The following is a 26,986-nucleotide window of genomic DNA, read 5'->3' as shown; positions in this document are numbered from 1 at the left end:
TTATACAGAAGCACGACCCAAAAATTTTAAATTTAAGTATCCCTAGTATCCCTATACTAGGCACTCTGGTGGGGAAAACAGGACAGTCAGTTCCCTGTTTGGGGTAGATTTTTGGTAAATAGTTTGCACTTTGAGCAGCAATATGCAAAGAAAATAGTGATGTTAAGGGATAGGAAAGGACCTTAAAGCCCATTTAGACACAGCCCCCCTGCCATAGGCAGAGGTATCTCCCACTGGACCAGAGCTCCATCCCGACTGGCCTTAAACATTTCCAGGGGTGGGGCATCCAGAACTTCTCTGGGTAACCTGTTGCAGTATCTCAGCATACTCTCACGGTAAAGAATTACCCTCACAGTAAAGAATTTCTTGCTAATATCTGTCCTAAAATTCTCCTCTTTCTGTTTGAACCTATTAGTCCTTCTAATCCTGGGGCTCTAGCCCAAGCATGGGCACATAAGGCCAGTTTATATCAATCCTGTAGACACCAGCTTGAGCATGGGACCAGGCGTATGGTATCCCCAAAAGGCAGCTCTCCTCTGAATGGACATTTTCCCTTGTTTGGACCATGAACAAATCCATGGACACAGGCCACCAGGGCCAGTGGCCATCCTGAGATGCCTGGAGATAACTGTGACCCACGCAGGCCTGGAAACAAAGAATAGGAGGAGGGGGCCAAGTCCGTGCGTGCTTCTCCGGGGATCGGCTGCCTCAGCTCCCGTCCCCTCACAGGTGAGTCTCTGCCATCAGTGGGCAGAGCAGGGCAGGCTCAAACAACCAGAGACTTGTTAGGGTTGTCAGGGTTGGAAGATAAAGAGTCCAACCCCATGGCAAGGCAGGGTCACCTCGAGCAGGTGACACAAGAACACGTCCAGGTGGGTTTGTAATGTCTCCAGATAGCGAAAATCCATAACCTCCTTGGGCAGCCTGTTCCAGTGCTCTGCCACCCTCAACGTAAAGTTCTTTCTCATACTGAGAAGGAAATTCTCATGCTTTCAGTTACGGCCACTGCTCCTCGCTGTCTCACCGAGCACCACTGAAAAGAGTCTGGCACCATCCTCTTGGCACCTGCCTTTGAGATACATTTACACGCATTAACGAGATCCCCTCTGTCTCCTCGGGCGCCATTTCGGCAGGCCCGGGCCCCCTCCTGTCCCTTCCCCGGGCTGGGCGGCGGCAGAGGGCGCTGGCCGGGGCGGCCGGGAGGAGGCCGACAGCCGCAGCCTTATCAGCGCGCCGCAGGCCAGGCCGGGCCGGGCCCGCTCGGCCGCGGCTTCCCGGCCACCGGCCCATGGGCGGCGGCGGCTGCTCGGAGGCGCCTCCTCCTCCTCCTCCTCCTCCCGCCGTAGACCCGTGCGGCGCGGACCCGCGACCGCAGCAGCAGCAGCAGCAGCAGCAGCAGCTCGGGTGCCGCGCCGGCGGCATGGCGGGCTACGCGCCGCGCCTGCCCTGGCTGCTGCCGCTGCTGCGCCGGGCGCCGCCGCCCCCCTGGGCTCGGGCAGCCGCCGCGGCCGCCGGGCTCCGCGCCCCGCCGAGCCCGCCCGGCAGGTGCGGGGCGCAGCCGCTGCCGCCGGGCTCCCCGTCCTCCCCGTCCTACCGCCGCCTCCTCCCCGCCGCGGCGGTGGCGGGCGGCTCCCCGCGCTCTCTGAGCACCGCGGCGGGAGCGGAGCCGCCTCGCAGGGCTGCGGACGCTCCGCCGCGCTTCGAGGCTCGGAGGCTGCTGGCCCTGGCGCACCCCGAGCGCCGGAGACTGACAGGTACCGGGGCCGCCCCGGGGCTTTGCCCGAGCGGGAGGGGGCGGCGGGCGCCCCGCAAGGAGGGGGTGCGCGGCCGGGATGCGCCCCCGGACGCCGGGGCGAAGGAGAAGGTCGTGTTTGCCGGGAGAACCGGCCCTGCTGGCAGCATCCCAGCGCAGCGCGGAATCTTGGAGCGAGCCTTCCATACGTGTGAAAACCTAAAAACATACATTCTCCCCACTCTTCTCACTTTGCCATCTCTTAATCTGTTGGTTTTTGAAGGGTAGGCAAAAGTTTTGGAAGTTAACAGAACTCGGTTCCGTTTGTTTAATATCTCTGTGCATGTTCAGCGCTGGCTTCACAATCTGCCTGCAATAAATTTGGGCCCAAGACTATATGAAATTAAGTAAAAAGGGGAACCTGATGCGTTTACTTTTTAAAAATAAACTGGAATTCTTTCCCTAAGTAACTTTCTTGCTTGAAACTTTTGTAAGATGTTTTGAAAATTGTTTATTTTCTAGTGTCTATACGGTGAAACCAAAACACTGGTTGTATAAATTATACCCTTAACGCTGGTATTTTCGACATTATAAACTGAATTTTCTTGACATTGCTTCTTATGGGTTAGTATGATAATAGCTGTTGGTAAGAAAACAATGTGAAATTATGATGTGCCTTGGGTTTTTAAGGCATCTTTATTGGTAGACAGCATGTGCATTGTCTCATGAGTAAGAGGCCTGTATTCCTCTGTAAAAATTTAGGTTAGTTCCCATAGAATGGGTGAATGGTGTATGAGAGGAGAGGTGGGGTAGTTAGACATATAAAGAGGTGATTTGTGGAATACAAAACACTTTGCACGGTATTTTACTCACAGTGGATATTTACAGAGTTTCATTACATGTTGGTGTTATATAGCCAGCATAATTTGGATCCAAATAAATGTTTATAGATTTTAGACTACCTCCTGGTTGTACAATGAAGTTTTAAAAGTCCGTGGTTTTCCCATTTAAATTTCATCAAGTAAATAAATCAGTTATTTTAAAGCTGGCTTTTAGGACCCAAGGCTTCTAAATAACTGAAAATTTAATTTAGTTCACTTTACTGGGCACTTGCTGCCAGCTTGTTTATCACAGGCAGGGTATGTTATTCTTGTTTGTAATTATGTTTTGAAATAGAGCAAAGTATCCTTAATCTGTGCAGTCTGCTGATGGTTTTATCTAAGTAATTGGCTATCACAGTTACTAAAAACCAGCTACATGCAGTTTTGTCTTTTGAGATAACAAAATGGCCTGAATTAAAGTTTAAAAAAACCCTAACACAACAACTTGATGATATCAAGTCATGAGGATGGAAAAAATATGGAAATATAATAAGTGCTTTTCAGTGTTCAGTTAGCCCTCATTCTGGGAGAGGTGTGAATTTATGTAAGATTCTTCTTTATTAACACCCTGCTTAAGGGAAAAGTTGTAGTTAAGTTGTAATTAGGTGGGTTGATGGAAAAGCTAATGGGGAAAATGCTTTTGGTCATTATAGGGTACAGGGATAACAAATATGGGTAAAATGGATTGTTGGTGGTTGTAGGGAAATTGCATCTAAAATATGTCGCATTTTGTTTCTGTTGCAGCTTTGTACTGAGAAACTAGTCCTTAAAAACCTAGTATGTCTGGGTTTGCTCCATTCAAAAAAGAAAGAGGAAGGTTAATGATTTAGAAACAATGAAGCAAGTGTAAAACATTTAATTTCCTTTTCAAGTTCATATAACCGTTAAGCAAATGATGTGAGATCCCTTCAGAGGTCTACAGGTGCTGTTTAGTTCTGCAGGAAGGTTGAGTTCTTCCAGATTTTATGTATTTTATAGAACAGGTGTCTGGTAAGATAGGAGTGTAGCAGTACCAGTGTGGAGTGCTGTGTACCTTTTCTGGCATTCCACCTGGCCCAGGAGTTGTGATGGTCTCTGTCTGCTCCTTGCAGCTGAGAGTTGAAATTCGCAGTCACAGAAGGTGAAGCAGTTGGCGTGAGGACAGTGGAAGACACTGGGAGCTGAGGATGATTTATGAGGAAGTTGAGCAAGACAAGCTTCACCCATCTTGGTGCGCTGGGGAAGTGGTGTCAGCTGATGGGGTGCAAGTACAGAGGTGAAGGTGACCTGGTCCCCTGGTGATTGGCACCAGAGGAGAAGGTTCCATCTTGCTCTGTGCAGGGACTCTTCACCATCCAATGGCTCAGGAAGAGGCAATGTGCTCTGGCTCGGACTTCCCGTGTGCTGGCACACAGCACCTGTTGCAGAAGGAGCTTCTGACTCTCTGGAGGTTCCTGGGAATGAAAATAAATGTATCAAATGTCACACTGTCCAAAAAAAAAAAAAAAAAAAGTATGAGTGTAATATGTTTCCTGTCCAGTTACTTCTACAGCAGGGTAGAGCTATGAATATATTTGAAATGAGACGTGTGTTAAATTTTGTTGTTTGCAATTAAAGTGTTAAAAGGAAGCCCAAATACTGTGGTGGGAATTCAATCTATTAGTGACCATGGCTCTGTGTAGTGATTAGGAGTTTGTAAATCCCGTAATACCTCCCTGGTTTAACAAAGGAGAGGAGTAGTTGTAGGAATTCTTTGTCCAGTCTGGTGTAGTCAGATAAAGTAAACCTGCATCTTCAGTTAAATTCAGTCCCTGGGGAAGAGGACAGGGCCGTTGTTGGGATTATTAAATCCTGTTCTGTGTGTGTGAGACCACAAAAATGCCTTTTCAAAATTATCCTTTTTGCATCCTCCTGCCTCCTTGTTTCTCCCCGTGCGAATCTGTCTGTTGCACTTTATCCGAAGCACACTCGAAGGAAACAATAGTTGTATTGAATTGTAAAGTAAGCACAAGGAACTCTGAAATTTTTAATCCCATAGGAAAGTGTGCCCTATCCCTCTATTAGACTTTCTGTGTACCGCATAAGAAGGTTTGTTTTGTCCTCTTTAGAGGCATTCAAGAAATGTTACTTCATACGTTTTATTTGGTAATTTTTGGCAAGTTTGTAATAGCTGCTTTCCTATGGATTAAAATTTCAATTAAGCCAGAAAAGCACTGCCTTATTCATAATCAGATTTTTTTTTACTTTAAAATTACACCAGGTGATACATTTTGATTTTTTACAAGGCAATTCTTCTGGTTTCAAAATCTTAATTCATGCATATATATATATATATATATGTAGAGGTAACTTACTGAGTGTTTTCTCATATGTGGCACACCAATAAAATATAGGCTAGGTGCTTTTTGTTGTTTCTCCCCCAAGTTTTTCTTCCGATTTTGTCAACGTTTGGTATGAAACTCACAAAAGGTCCAAGGAGCCTTGTAGCTTTATCGCAGAAAGTTTGTTTTTCTGTGCCTAATTGGTGACGGTTTATTTTAAACTGGTGGTGAGCTGTTAACGAAGCTACTTAAGTAAGACATTACAGAAACTGTAGCTGCTTATCACTGTGATCAGTTAGGTGGTTGGACCTTAATTTCCTTGGGGGATGTTGTTGCTGCATTATTTGTGTGAGCTGCGGACATGGAAGGAGTAATAGCTAGGTTGCTCTGACATAAAGACTCTCCTATATAAGGTAAATATGAACAAGTTAAATGCTTTACTGTTAAATGCACGATAGGAAAAAGAAGCCATACTCTCTCCTCTAAACCTAGAGTTATTCTGTTACTTTCTAGCATTTTGTGAACTGTATTTTTTTTTTGCTGAGCACAGTTACACAGTTGTTCTAAACAATGTAAGGAGGGTGGTTCTAAAAGGTTCTTGCATAATAATAGATGCAGTGCAGATGCCATGTATGAATTTAACACAGAAAGAAAAGCACTGCACACAGTGTACTCTGGAAGAAGATTTTTATCTTGCAGTAAGTGTTTGCAGAGCTGACTCTTAGCAGAGTTGATACCCAAAAATATTGTGGACCAGGGTCCACCGAAAGGAAATTAACTTTATTTAACCAGCAAATATAAAATTTACCAGCGCATCTTTCTCCCATAAAAGAACAGCTGAAGAGCCCAATCTTCCTGAATGCACATGATAATGTGGTAGGTTTCATTGATCACTCCAAATGCCCTTGTAGAAAGCCAGTCAGTGTTAAGCTTAAAAGTTCTCTACATATGAAATAAAACTGCACAGATAAGAGGTAAAAGACAGACATTCATTGTTACTGATAGAAGGATATTTCTCACAAATCCAAAGCTTGCTTCTGACCTGCCAGCCCCCCATATTTAAATGAAACCAGTACAATACCTAAAAGTTTTCAGGAGGTAACATTCATAGCTTATGGAATAGTAAAAACTAGCTACTGTGACCTGTTTCTGGGTTACTGTGCTCTGCTAGATCTCGTCAATACCTCATTTTTTTTTTTTGTCTTTTATCCCTGATTGGCTTAGATGATCTTAATTCATCTGAGGTAAGATCCTTATGTATTTGTCTTCAAAGCAGCCTCTCACCAAACAGACTTGCAAGTATTCTGTCTTCATACACTTCCATATACTATACTGCATGAAAAGGGTGCTCTGGTAAGAACCAGCAAAATTAGAAACATTCACTGCCTTGGTGTTGTTTTTGTGTGTAGAAAATTAATTTATGACTCTTTGGAGTCACTTATTCTATGCTCTGAAGAGAGGTTTCTGATAGCTCTGCCTAGTTATTGCTTGTAAACATAGTGGTTTATCAGTTGGCAGCCTTATCCTCCAAGGAAGTTGCAAGAAGTCAAGAAGCAAGCCCATGTCAGCCTTAACAGAGAGTCTGTTGATCTTAATAGTGATAAAGGCATCACTTTGTGCAGCAATCTGGATTTCTGTGCAAGTAGACAAGCAAAATGTTTTCCAAGAGGGTTGCTCAGCTGCTGCTGCAGCCGCCTTTCCTTGTCATTGCTCCTGTTGCCACTTTGAAGTCCTGGTTTTATATGTTCCACGGATCTGCCTCACATTTTCTTTATTGTCATCTCATAGCCTACAAAAAAAAATTACTTCAAAAAGTAAAAGGGTTTGTTTGATGTAATTTTCTGGGTAACAGAGTAAGCCACGTGAAAGTAATACTATAGAGTTTACTCTGACTTTTTTTTCTATCAGCAACAGCCTTCCGTGTCACTGGAGTGTCTTCATATCTGGTTGCTGAACACATCGAACTCCTCCCTTCAGCCAGTTATCACCATGACAGCTCCTTTGAAGGAGGCGATGCAATGAGTGTTTGCTGGTTCTTATTTTTCCAACTAGTCAACATTTTAAAAGAAACAAAACAGAGCAGCCACTTGGCAACTGTGCTATTTTTAGTGGGTTTGCTGGCATAATCAGCGTGAGAGTTTCAATTTGGGAACCTTATTTTGCATGTGATTTGCGATTAAGTTAACAAAGACATGTATGTTGCTTAGTTCAGTAGTTTTCAGTTTGCTTTAGGTACTAGTAGTTGCTTTTCATTCAGTTAAGGCTGTTGGAAGTAATTACAGTGAAACCCATGCTTCTTCAATGAGGAAGAGCTGAAGATAAAGTCAAGCCACTAGACAGAAACATATGGGGGGTTTAGCTATAGTCCTCTTCAGTCTGTGAATATTTTTATCTGCAGTTCATATGTACTGTTCCATCCATAACTGAGAAATTGTCTGGTCTAATGGAGACTGAGTTGCCATGCAGTACTGTGCTTATAATCAATGCTGTTGTCCATCTCCAGCTGCCTTGGAGACCAACCAGCTTTTACTGACAGGAAATATTCTGGATTTTGCTGGATTTTTCCCTGCTGCTTCAGAGGTTGAATATTCCAATGCTGCCAGCATGTTAGTAAGGTCATTCATTAATTTTTAGCTAATAAGTAATATCCTCATGAGATGTGCCTATGGCATAGATCAGTAAGTTTACACTAGATAGTTTTTCACTTTCTCCTTTGGTTTCTTGTAGTTTCTGTAGCTTCAAGTTAAAGATCCTGTATCTTTCACATGCTTCCTGGCCTGACTGTAACACAAGGGAAAGATTGCAAACAAACCTTGACTAAGAAGCACAGGCTGCAGCTGTGCATTTTTGTACTCTGAATTCTTCCTTATAAATGCACAGCTGTATTTACACTTCAAGTAAAAACTGAAACAAAGCTTTCCACGTGTGTGAAGGTGGTAAGAGGCATCAAACCATCTGTGTCAGGTGTTAGAAATACCGCTTACAGCAGTGTGCAAAAGGGAGGCTGGCTGCTGTCTTTGTCATAGAAGTGATATAAGAAGCTCAGTAGAACAGAACGGAACTTCAGGACTTTCAGCACAGTATAGTTTTGTCTTCGAAGGCATTATTTGTTCATAGTTTTGCAGCAATCCTATGAATGGTTGCTTTAAGTGTGTAGTTGATTCTTGGAAAACGATGCTATATAAATGTCATTGTTTTTGTGGTTCAGTGGTTTTCATATCAAGTTTGTTCACTTTTCAGTTAAGATGTGGTTTATTCTAGCTCTCAGCCATCCAAGCTTGGCTTGCCTTTTTAGAAATAAATTGTGGTTTTGGCTCAAGAAATTTCTTTGCAGATTTAAGCTCAAAAGACTAAGTTTTGGTCCAGTGTGAGTTTTATACTTTGTGATATACCTTCAAAAAGCTACACGGGCTGTTCCGTGGGTGGTCCTACAAATGGAATTCAAGAGCTCAGCTCATCAGCAAATGTACTTCCAATTAAGACATACACTATTTATCTTTTAGACCAACAATTGTAAAGAGTAAAACAAAATGAATGTTTATAAAATTTATCACTTAAGAGAAAATCAAATTTGGGTGGTTTTTTTTGGTTTCTGGTTTGTTTGGGTTTTTTTTTTCCCAATAAAATAGCATGGCTAATTGATTCTCAGATCAGATCTTCACTTCAGTCCATTGTTATCTCAAAACCAGACAACTGGAAGCTTCCATACAGTGACAACCATGAATAATAAAACCCAAACCAAACAGGAGTTGAAGGATTGTGTGTGAGAATTTGGTAACTGTCAATGCTCTCTAAGGGTGACACCTGTGAAAAGTTTTTTTTGGATGATGCTGTTCAAGATTAGATGAGAGAAGTGATTCCAGGACTGTGATTGTATACAGAGGCTTTTCAGAGTTTTAAAATGTGTCTTGCCTAAGTTAATTTATACAGTGGCTTAAAATACCCTTTTCAGAACGGGGTGCAAAAGAGTGCTTATTATTTCAATTGGCACTTGCCAGCTTAATAGAAGTTTCAAGTGAAAAATCATTTAATTTGTACTATTAACGATCTTGTAAGTACAGAATAACTTTCCTTTTTCGTGTTGATTTGCAGCTGCTGTTGGCTTTCTGGCAGTTTCCAGTGTCATTACCATGTCAGCTCCTTTCTTTATGGGGAAAGTTATTGACATTATTTATACAAATCCCAGTGAGGATTTCACTGACAGCCTGACCAGCCTGTGTGCCTTGCTGAGTGGAATCTTTTTATGTGGTGCTGCTGCCAATGCTACACGTGTCTACCTCATGCAGACTGCAGGTAAAAACAGAAGCAAAAGTGGTACTTGGAGTCATCTTGTTTATCGCAGCTAGGATATCTAATAATCTTAAACAAATTCTTGGCAATGGCCAAGAGATGATTTTGGAATTGGTAGCTTATTTTAACCAGAGCAGAGGTAAATCAGTAGTGCAAAGATAAGTCTGCTGGAATGGTTTCTCATTTTTATTTGCTCTTAGGTGATCTTAAAGGAGATCTTAAAGATCTCATCTAACACATCTTATCAAACTCTCTTCCCTGTAGTGTGCCTTGTTCTTGCACAGTGCTGTGCAAGCCTGTGATTTTTATATTGTTGATGTCTGAGGTCCCTTGTGTCATGCTTGACTGACTTGTGTTTTTGACAGGACAAAGAATTGTGAAGCGTTTGAGAGCAACCGTGTTCTCCTCTATTGTGAAGCAAGAAATTGCTTTCTTTGACAAGACCAGAACAGGAGAGCTGATAAACCGCTTATCTTCAGATACAGCCCTTTTGGGCCGCTCAGTGACTGAAAACCTTTCAGATGGGCTCAGGGCAGGAGCACAAGCATCTGTGGGGATTGGAATGATGGTATGGTGGTCTCTTGCTTGATGCTTCTTGTAGTTTCACATTTGTTTCAGTTCTATTAGGTGAGTGTGAATCAGTCCAAGAACAGTTGTGTGCTTTTGGGTGTATTTCATTGATTGTCTACAACAGATGCAGAGTATTGCAAGAGGTGATGTGCCTATAGTCAGCCACTTGATGTTTACTCACAAGCAAAATTTGGAGGATGATGGATTGATATTAACGACTGTTGCTGCCCAAAGTTATCAAGCAAAATGTAGTAGGCTAATTGCTGAATTCCCTTCTTACTGATGATACTAAAAAAAAAAAAGACAACATTCCCATGGTTGTAGGTAAAATACGGTATGAAATTGGTAGGTTCTGTTAAAGCCTGGGTGAGCAAAGGCAGCACTGCACATCTAATTAATGCCGAGGATTTTTACAAGCATTTGTCTTTCTGCTTTAGTCTGTCAGTGAAAAATATGTTTATGTAGGAGCCTTGTTAATGAAGGCTTCAGTGTAGGGCATCAGTTAATATTCCTTGGTGGTCAGTTGGATTACATGAACATCTGACTTCTCTTGAGGGTTTTTTTGTGGCATTAATTTTTTTGTGTTTTGCATTGGATGCAATTATCTTAAATGAAGGTGTAGTATTTCTGCTGTCTACCTGGAGTTAAACATGGACAGCAAATAGTCTCCTCATAAAAATAGGCATCCAATATTGTCATTATTAGAAAGTGTTAAGAATTTCCACTATGAAACTTTAAAGCTTTACTGTTTTGTCACTGATAAGAATTGCTGATAAGAATGGCTTTCTGTACTGTCTTACAAAGGGAGTCTGAGGTTTTATCTTACCACAGATAAAATGAGGTAACTTTATATAATGCATTCTGCTCCAAAACACTGCCATGAGATGGTTGTAAGAGGTGAACTATAAAAGCTTGCCAAGAAAAGAAAGAAGATATTATGAAATAATTGTAAAGCCTGTCAATTATGTTGATTTTGAATCTTTCTAGAGATTTTTGTTTTCAATACAGAAAGCCAGCTGAAATTAAAACACATTAGATCTAATGTCAGTAAATCTTAGTAATAGAACCTCTTTAGGTGCTTTGATGATGATCATTACAAGCAATAAGTTGTGCAGCAATAAATCAAATACCCTGTTCCACCCATTTGTGGGTGCTAGGGAGTACTGGTGACTCCATCTGTTTGTTCCTCAGTTACCCAGAAGTACTGTATGATATTTCTCTACTGAGTTTCTGTATTACACAATCCATTTAATAGTTGTGAAAACACTTTGAAACTGTGTAATAGCTTATAGCTTTCAGCATCCCCAAGAGATTTCCTGGTAGGCCTGTTTACTGGCAGGTTAAGATGCTTGACTAAGACCACACAGTGAACCAGTAAGAAAACCAGAAATTAAATCCAGACAGCTTTGTTTATAGTCCTTTGTTCTAACCTCCCAAATGCTGTGGAAGAATGGATATTTTGCCTGGAAAAAAAATTAAAACATGATAAAGCATGGAAACACTAAATCCCTACTAGTTTTAGAAAAGTAGCAAGGGAAGTTGCACTTCAGTACTCCAGGGATTATTTTTAATCTGAATGCTAAACTCTGACAATACCTTTTTCTTCTAGTTTTTTGTTTCCCCTAGCCTTGCTGCATTTGTTCTGAGCGTTGTGCCACCGTTGGCTGTCGTGGCTGTGATTTATGGCAGATACTTGCGAAAGCTTACTAAAATTACTCAAGATTCTCTTGCAGAAGCAACACAGGTAAGCCTTCTAGTTAACTTTAACCTAAATACATTAGAGTATTTAGAGATACTTAAGTATCTCTAAAAGTTATACATCTTCTGAAAACATTCTACTGTTAGTTCTGACCCTGTAGTTTTGCAGGTGAGTAGTATGAAAGGTGAATGTCAGTAACACTTTATTCACAGATCTCAAAAACAACCATGCTTCCTTTGTCCATAACAGTATAATACAGAGATACTAAGCCTTGAGAATCTGGAAATATAAGAAATGACAAGGAGCTTAGGCTTTAGCTTTGTGAGAGCATAAAAAAAATCAGCCTATGAAGTCATGTGTAAGTTGGTACCTAGATTTGAAAATCACTTTTCTTGGATTACAGTTTTGAGCTTGAAGCTTTCAGAAGCAGCCCAGATGAATGCTTCCTTTGCTAGCAAGCCTGTTTCTGAAATGCATCCCTGATGTTTGACCTAACTGTCAGCTCTTAAAAGTTTATGGGGCCTGTTTCTTAAACATTTTCCTCAAAGGCTTAGGGTGGGGAAACATTATTATAAAGCATAGAAATATAATTAGGAAAGCTCTAGTTAAAATAGTCACAGATGTTAGCTGTTATAAACATGGGATGTCCTTTTTAGAACTGTGCAAAAGGAATATTATTCCTCTTCTGTTTGTCCTCTTTAGATTGTATTGGTGGGAAGCTCATGCCTTTGTAAACCAGGTGTGGGACTTCATATGAACAAGCAATTGTTGTATTCCATTCAAATTTTCAGGTTGAAAGGGAGATGGAAGAAGGAGAATTATATTTTTGTATTATACTTTTACTTACAAAAGGAGAACTTGTGTTTTCTAAGGCCATCACAATGTCCATTAACAACTTAGTGTAATTGATAAAAATTAAGGTATTTTAGAATTAATACTTTTCTGTTTAAAAGTTGAAATATTGAGTTGAAATGAGACATTAGTATTTGGGCTAAATTAATTTCCAGCATTGCTTTGATAAATGAGTGAAACTGTTTTAGGAAATAACTGCAGGCTTTTTTGCATGGCTTAGTATAAAACCGAATATTCTTTATTTTTTCCCTTCCCACGTTGTTATTGCATATTGTGAATAGTAACTTCCCTATGGGTGTTGTTCACACCAAATTTTTTAACCCTACTTTTATATTTTTCTGTCTCTGCTAGCACTTAAGACAATCTTGAGGTTTTTTTTAAAACTGCCTGGGCATGCAGTTTGCTTTTAACTTAATAGAATTTTAAAAAAGGGGGTTGGGGTGGGGAGAGGAAGGCATGAGAAAATTTCTAGTGCTATCCAAAGATATGTAGATTAGTGATTAGGTTTAACTTTCAAATGTTCTGTAATGTGAGCATTTCAAATTGTGTGTCTCTGTGGATCTGTTTTATGCTTTGCTTCAACGCAGTTAGCTGAAGAACGTATTGGAAACATCAGAACAGTTCGAGCTTTTGGGCAAGAAGAGGCTGAAATGGAGAAGTATACAAATAAAGTTGATTATGTGCTACAGCTGGCTAAAAAAGAGGCACTAGCTCGGGCAGGCTTCTTTGGAGCAGTAAGTATATTTAATGAAAGTAAGCCAGCCATGTTATGCAAAGTGTCAATTATTTTTAAACTCCCAATGATACTTAAAAATCTGCAAGTAAATGATTGAGAATAAATTGAAGCTACATAAAACTGTGGGAAGACTGGACTTAAATCAGTCTAAATTGCTGTGAAACTGCTTCTCAAGATAAAACAGTATGATAAAGACATCTTAAGCCTCTGTTTCTGCACCACGCCCCATAGCTGGGGACTCCTTATCTGAGGTCATACCTTCTATTTAAGGAATTAAACCTGTGGAAACCTTCCCCTACCCTTAGCATTTAGAGGTTTGGCTCCCCAGTGAGAGGAGCATCAATGCATAGGAAGGTGGGGAGTGCACAGGTACAGAAGGGAGGCTTGGATTTTTCCATAACTTTTTGTCTAATTGAATTCTAAAACTGGAACATAACTTCAAACTATCTAATTCTTCCTTGATAATGATGGCTGAGAATAATGTTTAATGTTCCTTTCCACCTTGGGAGAAAACAGAAAAGCCAAAAAAGACTTGCTTGCTTTTTGATCACTTGTTGGATAGCACAGTGCCACTGGATGTCTGGCTGGCTGTTGGCTGACTTTATATTAGAATTGTTGAATTTACTGCAGTCCTCCAAAAGCCTGGACACCTATAATGTGAGAGTTCTTTTCATTACAAGGAAAGTTCTGAAACAACATTTTAGAGGATGAAATTTAAGATGTACGTAACATGTAAGATGCCTTTTCCTTTTTCCTTAGACTGGCCTTTCTGGGAACTTAATTGTCCTGTCAGTGTTATACAAAGGAGGATTACTAATGGGCAGTGCCTACATGACAGTTGGTGAACTCTCATCTTTCCTAATGTATGCTTTCTGGGTTGGCATAAGCATTGGAGGTATGGAACTGGAAATTAGATTTTCTTCACTTCAAAGCTTCATTATAGGGACGGGAGGAAAGAAATACTTTAAAAATCTGACTTTCTTAAAAAGTCTTCCAAATGAACTTCTCAAGAAATCATAATTAATTTTTTTTTCTGAAGAGTTAATGAAAATATTCATCTATAATTTAATATGAACCTTCTTTTTCTCCAAAAGAAAGGTTGTTTTTTTTCCAATGTGTGCATGTGACAGTATATATTACTTTAATTTTCTTTATGTCTAATTAAGATACTTGCTGTATTGTGTAAAGCAAAAAAAATATGTGGGTCTATGTTAAGCATACTCTATTTAGAAAGGCACGTAACATTTAGCTGTAATTCAGTATAGAGTGTCCTCAGCTGGAAGAGTAAACAAAGTGCCACCAAAATACTGCACTTGGTGCTAACCTTCTGGGTTTCCTTACTCGCTGACTTCTCCTAGAAGCTCACAGTCTGTAATCTACTGCCCCAGCAACAAGCTGTTCATCTTTTTGACAGAGCTGTCTTCATGGCATACAGGCAAAAATGAAGATAAGTTGCTCTGAAACTCTACAACTTACTGGAAGTATTCTTCTTTAATATGAGTCTGTTACTTCTGATAAACTAGGAGGGCGATGCAGCCTTTTAAGACTAGGCCTGATATCCCAGGGAGCACAAAGATGTGCTTGAGGGCAAAATTTAACAAACCTGCTTCCTTGTATGCCAAAATTCCAGTGGCACCCATTCCAACTATCAGCCCCCTTTCTTCTCTGCTTAAGTCATTGAAGTTTGGTCAACGGAGAGATACCCGGTACTTTGAAAACATGGGACAAGTTAATATTAAATAAATGAAGATTAGAAGCACTGCTAAAAATATAATTGAATTAACTTTTATTTGCCATAAAAAGATATTTTTAAGTTCTAGTTCATATTACTGTAGAATGTAGTTCTGCACAGAGCTCGTTCTCATGGGGGCTCTGAAGCAGAGGTGTCTTCACGCCAGAGGTGTCTGCCACAAGAGGCCTTCCTGGATGCCTGTAAGGCATATAAATCCTCCAAGTGCTAAATCTTCTCTGTGTATGTCATCAATACATATAGGAGTCGATGCAGCAACGGTGAAGTTCACTACATAATCTGTGACTTTGCCCCTCTTTGTTGTGCTTTCTTCCAAACACAGAACATGGGTTATGAAAAATAAAAACATTTTCTAATTTATATTTGCTGTCCCTATTATATAATGTTTTTTTAATGAGTGAATTTGCACACCTCAGTGTTTGAGTTTGAAGTTGCTCTGTGAGGCTTATGCTTTCCCCTACTATGCCCTGCTCTAGGATGTGATGCTTTGGCTCTTTTTTCCAAACAGACAGCTTCTCGCCATGGCTAGTGTTGCAAACTTTCAGATAGTCCTCAGCAGCAGCATGATGAAATACACTGCCTACACTTATAGACTTGTGACCTTGAGCTGAACTTCGTGCTTTTCAAAAATAAACCAGTAAATCCATAGATAGATAGGTAGGTAGGTAGGTAGATAGATAGATGTACGTATTTTTATATGCACCTTGGTTTTTCTGCCCTCCTGAAACAACTCTTAACACTGTAAACACTTTGAAGTGTGTGTTTATTCTGTTGGATTTAAAGATCATTAAATTGGTGTCTTTCTTTTGAAAGGCAGACAATTATTTAAGAAATTGGACATTTTCTATCTATGTACTACTCAATTTTTAGTTCTGTGTTGGTTTTTGTGTTTATATTAGCTGAAAAGCCCTTCGGCCAAGCTACCTTCAAGATGATCCACGCAGTGCCAAGAGCTGGGACCCAGTACTGTGTACAGGCCTTGTTCCTAGCTTTTGTTTTCTCAAGTACTGTTTGAAGTATTCTGGCATGGGAGAATTTATTTTCCATTGTCCCCTCTCCACATACCTTCTCAAGCATCACTTCAGCCTTAGGTTTTGTGCCCTCTCTCCTCTTTGGCTGACTCAGTCATGCTCCCCTGTATTAGTGTGAACCTATCTGACAAAGAAGAGCATTCAAAATGCTCTGTTCTGCTGAATGATCTGGAAATATAGCTGGTTGAATGCAAAGCTTTTTTCCTAAATTTGGATGCTGTTCTTCCTGACAGGTGAATGAAAAAGGGCATACCTAAGCTGAAGTGTATTAACATTTTCTTTCCTTCAAAGTCATTTGTTTTACAGATATAAATAAGAACGGTGAATAGGGATTATTGGCAGCTCTCAAATGAGACTAGATAGGATTTAACACGTTTAACAGTTTGTTGGAATAAAAGATCCCCTACACATCTGATTCTTCAGCTCTACTGCTGAAAAGTATAATGCTAATTTTATTTCTTCTATGTCTTCCATTGCATATAGATGCATAATACTGTTCTGCTTTCTGTTTAGGTCTAAGTTCCTTTTATTCTGAGCTGATGAAAGGATTAGGTGCTGGTGGACGTCTTTGGGAACTTATTGAAAGGAAGCCCAAACTTCCATTTAATGGTGGGTTCTTGGTTTGTTACTGTTTAAAGGTTGATTTTCTCTTTTGGGTCAGCAATACTTTAGAAGGATGTGTGTAACACTTAAAGGTAGTACTGACTTAGATTCTCCTCAAAAAAACTAGATATAGTCATAATCCTTCTGACTTTACCTAAGTATGAAACAGATGATGAAAAATTCCTTTAATAAAAAATTTTAGAACCCAAAAGTTTGGCTTAATTAAGTACTTTTGGTTTAATTATTTTTTATTTATTTAATTCATAATATGATTTTGAATCATATTACTTTCTAATTTACATGACTGAGGACATGGTCATTTCTAGCTTTTTGGAATTTTTTGTTGATGTCATCACTAGTTCCTCTTGATTCAGCTTTAGAGAGAAAAGAGTGGAAAGCAGAAGAAGGAGAGAGGAGGGAGGAGCTCTGATAAGGCAGTATCTCATATTTCCACTGAAAGGTTTACTGTGCTCATCTCGAATGGCTAAGAAATGATAAGAGAAGCTTTCAAAACCAGGTGCTGTTCATTAAAGAATATTGCATGCTTAAACATTTCATACTGAGCCAGTGAAAATCAGCCCATAGTAAGACATGTTGATATGAATCCTAACTTGCAAACACACAGTTTGAGGCCTTTCAGAAACACATACTAAACTGAGTTTTTGAGTTGTTTTGCCATAGGAGTGGGCTGAGCCATGACTGGGGAATAAAAGGAAGTAAAGGGTAGGGCTGATAGGGGGACTTCTGATTCTTGGGATAGTGTGGATGTGCAGCTACAGCAGGTGTTGCTTTTGGAATGATTTGCACCTTTCTCCTCACAGTACCCACATTTCTTCCTTATTTGGGGGGAAAAGATTTTATTTTTGCAGAACTCTGGTTGTTGCTGGTGAAAACAAATATCTCAGGAACAAATAATAGTGTCTTTTTTCTTGTGTCTAGAATCCAAACAAAGAGACAAGTATGTAGCTTTTAGATATTTTTATAGTGATATATAGAGGAAGCCTTGTGGTAGCAGACTTCCTGTATTGCAGTAGATTCAGTGTTTCAAGCCATGGATAGACTGTGCAATGACTGGAACTGATACTTAAGATAAGTAATTACTTGTTACCGTGGTAATAATAAGGATTATGCTGGTAAAACAGGATTTAGCAAATATATTTCTTTTCCCAAAAGGAGGTTTACAGGCTATTGTGGAAACATTAGAATGTGTATGCCCATAAGTTAAAGTAAAGGAAGGAATCTGGAATTGTATCCTCTTGCCTTTTCAATTCTAATGCTACCATCATTAAACTGAAAGCCTGAAGAAATGGAAACATGGAAAAAAAAGAGCAGAACTAGTGAAATCTTGATTGCTACTGATGGGTGTCTTTGTTTCTTATCCACAGTTACCGTTTAACCGAACATTGGCATGTTCTACCATGTGCTGTGGCTGGTTGGGAGTTACTTTAGTGCTGCATCTGAAAAGAATTAAGAGTTTGAGCTGTGCTTCTCCAGCACAAACAAACATGACTCGGGTATTGCTCTAGTACTGCCAGTTTTCACAAATTCGATGGGAACTTCATCTTTTGGGAATGCAGCCCCACTGTCCAATTAATTTGCTCTGTATGGATATGTATCACTGGGTTTTAACAGGGCTTGAAGAAATTTTGTTTCTTTGTCTTAGCTATTTATCAGCTTTTTCTAGTAATGATATTAAGATACTTGTTTAAGTCAAGTGCTGTGTTCCAGAAAGAAGCTGGTTTTATTTAACTTTGGTAGTTTTTCATTCATGGAAAATTTCTCAAACTGAAATTTTCATTTCAGTGAACTGTTGCCTAAGAGATAGGCTTCTTGATTAGTATTTGAATTTATTAAATATGCTTTCCACTGAAAGGAGATAATAAAACCAAAAATTGTCTGTTAGTGCAACAAACCTAGCAGCAGCTTTATAGCAGTGACAGGATCTGCTCTTGTTCAGAGTGCTTCAGGTGACTTTTGTGGCTTGGTGAAAGGGCAGTAAATGATTTGCAATGTTTATCTTTTTGTGTTCTGTGGTAACGGGACTTTGGCCTTCACCAATGTCTTTTTATTTCATTGCTCCTAATTGACAAAGCTTAAATTGTTCATAGTATGTTCATTAATTCAGATAATTCTATGAGATGTGATTGTTGTTAGTGGTTAGGTATTAGCAAGATGCAAATTCTCCCTCTTGCTGTAGGCAGCCTACAGGTTCATTGCTGGTGAGCAACCTTAAATTGACATTCAGGAATGAATGGTATACCACACTGATTCAGTCATGGCTGAAACATAACCACTGTGGTCCTGAATTGTGGCTTGAAGTTACCCATAGATTGAATGTGGAGATAGATACTTCTATTTAGTGTCTGTAAAGCAAGTTCTAGGCAGGCTGAGCTAATTTTTGTTTCTGTTCACATTTCTGTATTTTATTCTTTGTTATATAGAGGGAATCACATTAGACAAAGACGTATTCAGAGGCGCTTTGGAATTCAAAGATGTTGAATTTGCATATCCAACACGTCCAGAAACATCAATTTTCAAAGATTTCAGCCTTTCCATTCCAGCTGGCTCTGTTATGGCTCTCGTTGGCTCAAGTGGTACAGGGAAATCAACAATTGTATCCCTTCTGCTGCGGTTGTATGATCCTCTCTCAGGTATGGTTTGTGTGTTGCTCTCATTTGCAACAATTAGGCCTTTGCATCTTAGATATACCTTATAAACAGTTTGGGTTCCTGTGCTTGAGGTCCATGTTTCCTTTTGGGGGTGTATGGCTACACTGTGGTGGTGCCTGCATAGCTTTGCATTTCTGATCCACCACTACATTGCATGATTCTTGACTTCCCTGTTTCCTAACTTAAGGTACTATCACCGTTGATGGCTTTGATATCCGTCAGTTAAATCCACTGTGGTTCAGGACAAAGATTGGAACAGTAAGTCAGGTAAGGAAGAAAAAAAAAATCCAGGAGGATGAGATAATTTTGTGATCAACTAGTTTTTCCTTACTTTCCTTCTTTTTAAAAAGACATAATCTTGCTTCTCAGTGAAATCCTTTCATCTCACTATAACTGCTGTTGCACATGTTTTTTTCTAAAAATAAGTATTTAGAGCTAGTTCCAGTATTCTTGTATCTGTTTTTACATAATCACAGACATCCAAAATGTTAGTTTAGGAAAGTGTTCATGTGGAGACTGGAAGGTAAATTACTGGAAATCTTGTAGATATGACCAACCTAATGCTTGCTATAATTTGTTTAACAAAGATCTTAACTCTTAATTTTTGTATTGATGGAAGTCACACAATCATATTTGACACAGCCATTTAAAAAACTGACCTTCTGTGCTTTGAGTAGTTTCTAGGAAAACATAATTCCATTAGGAAAGCATGAAAATACACCACAGTTACTTTTATAGTGCCACCTTCCTAGCAACCTCTAGATTCTGGAAGTCAAAGGTGTTTTAAAAATAAACTATTTCATCAATTAAAATGTTCATTCCCTCGTCTCTCCAGATACTTCACAGTGCAATCAACTTTTAGGCTGATGTTCTGGTTAAAAGCATAAGAGTAACTGAGTATTTGTTGCATTTCAAAACAACTTCTTTATGTAATAAGGCCACCAAAAGCTTTTCAGCAAAAAATATTTTCCTGCTGGCACATTAGCACTTTTCTTTTTGAAAGAATCTATTCCATTTAAATTACCAGTAGGAGGTCAATACTGGTATTCAAAGAACGTGACTCTACTTTTTAAACAGAGCTCACTTACCTTGTTTCAGACATTTTCCTTTTGTACATCACTTGTCCTATCTCACAGTTCTCTGTTGCAAGCTTGAGTACAAATTAAATGTACATAATGCCATAAAATCTGTGTAGAGATTAAGAAAAGAGTCATCATTGTTGCAAATCATAGAATAATTTGGGTTGGAAGGGACCTTTAAATGCCATCTAATCCAATCCCCCTGCATTGAGGAGGGACATCTTCAACTAGATGTGGTTGCTCAGAGCCCCATCCTTGAATGAGCCTGACTTAGAATGTTTCCAAGACTGGGGCATCCACCACCTCTTTGGGCAACCTCTTCCAGTGTTTAACCACCTGCGCTGTAAAGAAGTCTTCCTTATATCTAATCTAAACTGACCCTCCTTTAGTTTAAAACCACCACCCCTTGTCCTGTCACAACAGGCCCTGCTAAAAGGTCTGCTTCCATCTTTCATAGAGCCCCTTTAAGTCCTGAAACACCACAGTCAGGTCCCTTTGGAGCTTTTTCTTCTCCAGGCTGAACAGCCCCATCTCTCTCAGTCTTCCCTCACAGGACAGGTGCTCCATCCCTTCCATTATGATGATATGTGGCAAAGCACAAACGAAGGGCTTTTGATGTTTGAATGTATAGCTCTTTCTAAAATATTAGGAATTGAGAGCTAGTTCTTTGCAGTTAAAAAAGCAACTTAATTTTTAATTTGTTTTCGCTGTTCATTTTGTTGTTAGGGGATGATGTTTTTTATTAGTCTTTAATTCAATTAACTCTAGCTTGTATATTCTTTGTATGGATATTGTAAGTAGGATTTATGTTATCTGACATAATAGAGAACATGTGCATACAATTACAGATGTACCATGTTAGTTATGTGTTTGCATTTGTCAGGAACCAATTCTCTTCTCCTGTTCCATTGCTGAAAATATTGCCTACGGTGCAGAGGATCCTTCTACTGTGACTGCAGAGGAGATTCAGAAAGTTGCTGAAATAGCTAATGCTGCTAGTTTTATCAGAGATTTTCCAAAAGGATTTGACACTGTAGTTGGAGAAAAAGGCATTTTGCTTTCAGGTATGTCTTTGTGTTGCTTATGTTAAAAATCTTGATGCTACTGAGTGATGTAAAAATTCATTTTTTGTTACCACTTTTTCCTCCAAGCTATAGCCTGCCATAAGTATTAAAAGAATCCACCCTTCACCTCCATTCCCCACTAAAGTATATGGGTCTAACTCTGCTCAGTCCAGGCATTCAGTTAAAATTACCTGACATCTGTTTTCCTATTTCAATTTACTGATTCTTTTTCCCCAGGTGGACAGAAGCAACGAATTGCAATTGCTCGAGCTCTGCTCAAGGTAAGCCAGCACCCAAACAGCTATTTAACTACTTGGGGGAAGGCAGGAAGGATTAACAAGGAGGAGGTATTTCAATGGGAGAAGTAGGAAAATATTTTAAAAAGGGAAAACTGTATCTTCTATGTTAATGAATTTGAAAAGGCTGAGTGGCTTACCTAATGACAATTTTACTTAATGTCAGTGCTTCTTCCTATCATTCTGCCATGTTCTTTGGTAGTTCTTGCCAAGACTGATGTTAAATCATTGTATGATGGCCCACTTGCATAAGATGAGGTCAAGGATGAAGGAAGACTTTAAGAATGTGGTGCTATTAAAACACATATATGACATGTCTGTGATCAGATCTCTGTCATTCATGGGTTAATTTTTCTGGGTTGCAGTTTGCTAGTACTTCAGATGCCTTATCTTGGTTTTGAGGGGAGGAGGCCTAGATTTGGGACAAGGTGTTATTTCAGGCACAATGTAGCGTCATGTTTTTCTTCAAAGACTGGTATGGGTCAAGCTTCAGGGCAGGCTCTGTGCTGCACCAATATGAGTGGCTTTCTGAGGATCAGAACAACAGAGAGTTTGGTTCAGGGACAGCCTCTGGGCATTGCACGGAGGCAGTTTGGTGCTGATGCTGGAAGTTTTGATCCTTGCTGAATGCAGTTTACCTTATGTTAAGCCACACAGGTGGCTGTAGCATCCCAGTTCTGCTAGATTAATAGAAATTCCATTATACCAGTTCTCTTTTACCACAAATGCTGAAAAGCTGAGTTTGTTCCAAGTCATGCATTTTATACAGTTCATGGGATTAAGACTTTATTTTGTGGAAGTAAAAAGGTTGAAAAAAATAAATGAGTAGTTGATATACTGGGATAGCTGGTGGTACAGGGGAGTCCCGTCTGTCCCAGATAAAGTTTAAAGCTTTTTCTCTCAACTTTGTCAAGGAAGTTTGGGTTATTTTCCGTAATTCAGTAGTGAATTCTTCTAAAGGATTTGAGTGCTGGCAATTTATTTTTTTTTAATAATCTAACTAGGAGAAGTTCTTAAATTCTGGCTCTTAAGTACTCTTGTGTTCTACCTGAGAGTGAAATACTGCTTGTTGGTAGGGCTTTGTTACGTTCAGTTACTAAGACAGTTTTATATAGCACACTGACTGCAAGCAGAGGGGACCTGAGCCTCTGTGAAAGAGCCCCATAAGAATGTAGAACTTTTGATCACAGTGCTGCCAAGAATGCCTTGGCAAAATCATCTCCCCCCATTAGTTTATATCTCTCAAATGGTTATCCAGGAATAGTATTCTGCTATTTTAGTTTGGAAAATCTGAAAATGGAGGAAAGTTGTTTCTGTTTTGTCCTCTTAGCATTTAGATTTCTTAGAAGTAATGCTTTTTAAATGACGCTCAGTTCTTTTGATGGAGGAGGTACTCTAACTTGGAGTTTTAAGCTACATGAATCTTGTTCTCTATTGATACTAATATTCAGATCTTGTTTAATTGTTACTATAATCAATTTTACTTTCCTTTTCAGAATCCTAAAATTCTTCTGTTAGATGAAGCAACAAGGTAAGAAGAAATAGAAACTTAGAAATTATGTACCTGTAAAACTCAGATTTGGAATTGTTCTCTCTTCTTTCTTTCTCTCCATGTTGTTATACATTATCTAGCCCCTTACTGCTTTCTACTCACAAAATAGAATGTGCCTTCTAGAATGTATGACTTGGTTAGGAGACCTAAAATAAAAGCTGTTCGTGCAAAGCAGAAATGATAGCTGTTGTGTTTTTTTAATTTTTCAATAAAAAGTTAATTTTTTAGGATTATTCTGCAGTAACTGATTTTTTTTTTCTGCTGAAAAAAATTTGTTTTCATTTGGTTTTTTTTTTTCTCCATGCTTATTTTTGCATATGGGAATGTGCAGTACTTGTAACTTGGATGTGAGCACTGAGCACTTTCATAAAACTTTTCTTGCAGTTCCAGAGGTTCTTCTTCACCACAAATAGAGAGGGTATGCAGTTTTGGCAAAATAAGCCTCGTGCATACAAAACAAACCTATCCTACGATAAATAACAAATATTCCCCTCTCTTCCATCCCTACCCCATTTGTTACTAGTGCTTTGGATGCTGAAAATGAGTATCTAGTGCAAGAAGCTCTGGACCGGCTGATGGAAGGAAGGACAGTCCTAATAATTGCTCATCGTCTGTCTACTATTCAAAATGCTGATTGCATTGCAGTCCTTGGCCAGGGTAAAATTCTTGAATGTGGGAAACGTGAGGAACTACTTGCAAATCCAAATGGACTTTTCAGGAAACTAATGCAGAAACAAGCTTTTCTTCAAAATAATGATACTTTTGCATTAGATTTACAATCCAGAGAAAAGGATGTATTAAAAGAAAATGTATGAGACAATGTATGAATGATGGAAACTTATAAACGACAAAGACTATAACTTATGTTTCAGTTATGTAAAGTAAATGTTATATTTTTCCAAAATGTACAAAATATTCTTTTGAAATTTAAATGTGTTTAAACTTTTTATTGAAAGCTTTTTAATAACTATTGTAACTTTTAAAAGTGTCTGTCAAACTGAGATTATTTCAGTGCATAATTTTTCTCCATGTGTTACTTTGAGACTGTCTAGAATCTTGTTTGCTGTAATGCACTGTGTGAAGATGTGCTCCATTCTCAAGTAAGTTCAGTATTGTAAAGGTAATTAAATTACAATATTTTAATTTTCATATCATTGTCTCTCTCTTTCCAAGGAACTTCCATGTTTTGTCCTTGTCAGTAGTCTTAAAATACTGGAATTCAAAAATGCATGGCACTAACACACGCTGAAAGTTCTGTCTGACTTCCACTGCCCTGTCTTTCCAGTTACCGTTTGTTCCAGTGTGATTATGTGTTCTGAACTTGACTATGATCCCCATCTACAGTTCTTGTAGAGAATTACACATGAAAACATGTTTTAGAGAGTATGAAAGCATGAGTTGGGGGAAAGTTCTTTAATAAAACAAACAACCCCATGGAAAAAAAAGACAACCAAACAAAATAAACTTAGTTTGCATAAGGACAAAGGAAGTGTATTACTATATGAAGTCACATAGGAAAATCTAAAATTTGCATGCATTTTCCTCCCTTTTCTATTTTCCCATTTCTTTAGTTTCTTTTTCTTCCTTCCTAAGATGACATCTGAAAGAACATTCCCTCCCATGTTTTTGTCCTTTTTAAAGGCATATGTAAGTTTTGTATTGTTAATTAAAATTTCAGTGACAGAAATCATGAGTTTTGCCTAACTACTTTATTAGAAACAACTAGTAAACAATCTTCTCAAGGACAACTAGTAAAATAGCAGTGTTACGTTAATTTGAATAACTGCAGGGGGATATGTCTGGCACTGAAGAGTTTGCCTCATGTTTCTGATTGAAGAGTCTCTCAGCAGAATCTCTGAAGATGCAAAACCCCACAAGGGGATTTAAAAAAGCTACAAACTTCCCAGGTCACATTAAAATCCATCCATGCTAGGAAAACTTGTTGCTGGAAGACCTCATTGGCAATAGCTGAAATACCTAGTGCTGGGCAAGCTTAAAATGTTAATGCCATTAATGGCACCTTGTGGAACATAGTGAAAGTATTAGAGGATGAAAATAAAATTACATCCAGATGTGGTTTTAACTTCAGATAAAATTTGCCTAGAAGCATATATTGTAGTCAAGATATGCAAAAAATACTCCTGATCCAGTTTCAGTGTTGATTATTAGTCAATGTATTTAAAGGGGTTTGCATCTTTAATCCTCACTCATGTAATTTCTCCTTACGTGAGATCCAACGAGCCTCTTTATTCCTGTATGTACACGGTTTGCAGGAATTACTTGCAGCTGAGCTGAGTGAGTGTTTCATGTCTTTTGTCCATTAGTTATCCTGTCAGGTATTGCAGCTGACAGAGAAGTGTGAAAAGCTGCACGAGAGCTCTAGTCTACCAAAAAGCAAACGTTTGTCATAACAGGTACATTGGTTAGCAGATGTTGAGTTACAACCACTCAAAAAACTCCTTGGGATATTTATGGGACAGTCAAGAACTGGTTAAGTCTCTAACTGGTATCAGTACAATATATTTCTGTGTCGAAAATGAGACTTCAGTGTTGAATTGTATCTCTCCTGAAGATGGAGCTCTTACAGGGCTGGGACAGCAAAAGGAAGCGGACTAATTCTCTGAGGAAGTGTAGCCTGCATATAGATAGGGTTCAACCAGCAAAACACAACTGTTCATGCTGCACCATTTTAAATGTTTTAGGAATGAGCTGTGAAAAGGAGCTTTCAGTTTTTAAAATAATTTGAATGTCACCAATGGTGAATGCTGGGAAATGTGGATATCAGCTTGAATTTTCTTCTGTATTTGCTTGTTTCTGTGTGCATTTCCTGATTTGGTTTGGTTTTGTTTGTTTTTCTTGATGAAGTGACAGTAATATGATGATTTAGCATCACATGTATAAAGAATATGTGTGTGTGTGTATATATATATATATATATGTATAAAGAAGGCTATATAGAAGGATATTATATTAATTTAACAATATAGGGATGCTCCACCAAATTTTTGTATTTTGCTCTTTGCATAAAATCAAAGCCAAAGGAGCTTATTTGAATGAAAAAGACAAAGCACTGACACTGACAGGTGCCTCATACTTCAGTCCTGCCAGATGAACTGTCTCAAGTTTTTCTCATCTGCACTTAGTTTCAGTCATAGGGCACCACAATCCACACAGAAAGCCTAACAGTCCTGAATCTATTATCAAAGAAAATGTTTTTGAAAAGTTATGCCATTTCTTCTTATTATTCTATTTTTAGTTAATTTTATCTTAAGCAATTTGCTTTGTTGGTAATATACATTCGACTCAACTTCTTCCCCAAGAGGGTGGTACATACCTTCTGAAAGTTTTTTCATGCAAAACGATGTCATTGAGCATTTAGTTCCCCTTGAAGGCTAAAATCTATTTTTATACCACAAAATAGCTGTAGTGCGTGGTTGTAATTTACCATAGATGTGAAACGTATCAAGGTTTGCACGGAATATGGTTTTGCGTATCTATTTATTAAACTAATTAGAAATTTGGGGACAAACACAGGTACACACAGGCTATTTTAAAGATAACTCTTAGTGGAAATACATCCTTCCAAAGGGTCTGTGAACAGCTGCTTTTTGATCATATCCAGCCTTTCCCTGCTCCAGCCGGTTAGTGCCAGCTAATCGCACGAACTCGGTGAGGAGCAGTACCCAAGGCCACTCTTGTGAATGCTCCGCGGAACGTCCCGAAGGACCAAGCACAGCTTCAGGAACAGCTTACTTTTTACTTTTTTACAGCTTACTTACTCGCTTCACTTTGGCTCTGAGGGCCGGCGGCACTGGGGAGCAGCGCGGGGATCCCTTCACCCTCTGAGGGGCGGGGCAGGTGCCCTGCACCAGCAGCTGCACG

At 39.2% G+C, this 26,986-nt stretch overlaps 1 protein-coding gene and 1 long non-coding RNA gene across 2 annotated transcripts; one reads left to right on the top strand and one right to left on the bottom strand.

Moving 5' to 3' along the window:
- The first annotated feature begins 1,273 nt into the window (after positions 1–1,273).
- Positions 1,274–24,791, top strand: ABCB10 (ATP binding cassette subfamily B member 10). Its single transcript, XM_023923635.2, has 13 exons — positions 1,274–1,754; positions 9,006–9,206; positions 9,569–9,771; positions 11,383–11,517; positions 12,912–13,058; positions 13,820–13,955; positions 16,355–16,450; positions 18,886–19,095; positions 19,301–19,380; positions 21,076–21,256; positions 21,494–21,537; positions 23,049–23,083; positions 23,628–24,791. Exons 1-13 carry the CDS (start codon positions 1,289–1,291, stop codon positions 23,917–23,919), a joined length of 2,226 nt encoding a protein of 741 aa, XP_023779403.2. The 5' UTR covers positions 1,274–1,288; the 3' UTR covers positions 23,920–24,791.
- LOC111926889 (uncharacterized) lies at positions 3,454–26,973 on the bottom strand. The gene is made up of 3 exons (XR_002863253.2): positions 26,884–26,973; positions 20,202–20,300; positions 3,454–4,046 (listed from the first exon to the last, which is right to left on the bottom strand). It is a non-coding gene; the product is annotated as an uncharacterized LOC111926889 (long non-coding RNA).
- Between the last annotated feature and the right edge of the window lie 13 nt (positions 26,974–26,986).

The sequence above is a fragment of the Cyanistes caeruleus genome, chromosome 2 (assembly GCF_971803275.1).
Source record: "Cyanistes caeruleus chromosome 2, bCyaCae1.hap1.1, whole genome shotgun sequence".
In the NCBI taxonomy this organism is placed as follows: Eukaryota; Metazoa; Chordata; class Aves; order Passeriformes; family Paridae; genus Cyanistes; species Cyanistes caeruleus.
Note: the sequence above shows the minus strand (reverse complement) of the source record. Positions and strands in the feature narration are given on the sequence as shown.

What these genes read in the sequence shown, in the direction of transcription:
- ABCB10 (XM_023923635.2), top strand. Translation starts at nt 1,289, where the DNA reads ATGGGCGGCGGCGGCTGCTCGGAGGCGCCTCCTCCTCCTCCTCCTCCT. An exon ending in CTGTGGGGATTGGAATGATG is followed by an intron (nt 9,772 to 11,382) that starts GTATGGTGGTCT and finishes TTTTTCTTCTAG; the next exon opens with TTTTTTGTTTCCCCTAGCCT. An exon ending in AGATTGGAACAGTAAGTCAG is followed by an intron (nt 19,381 to 21,075) that starts GTAAGGAAGAAA and finishes TGCATTTGTCAG; the next exon opens with GAACCAATTCTCTTCTCCTG.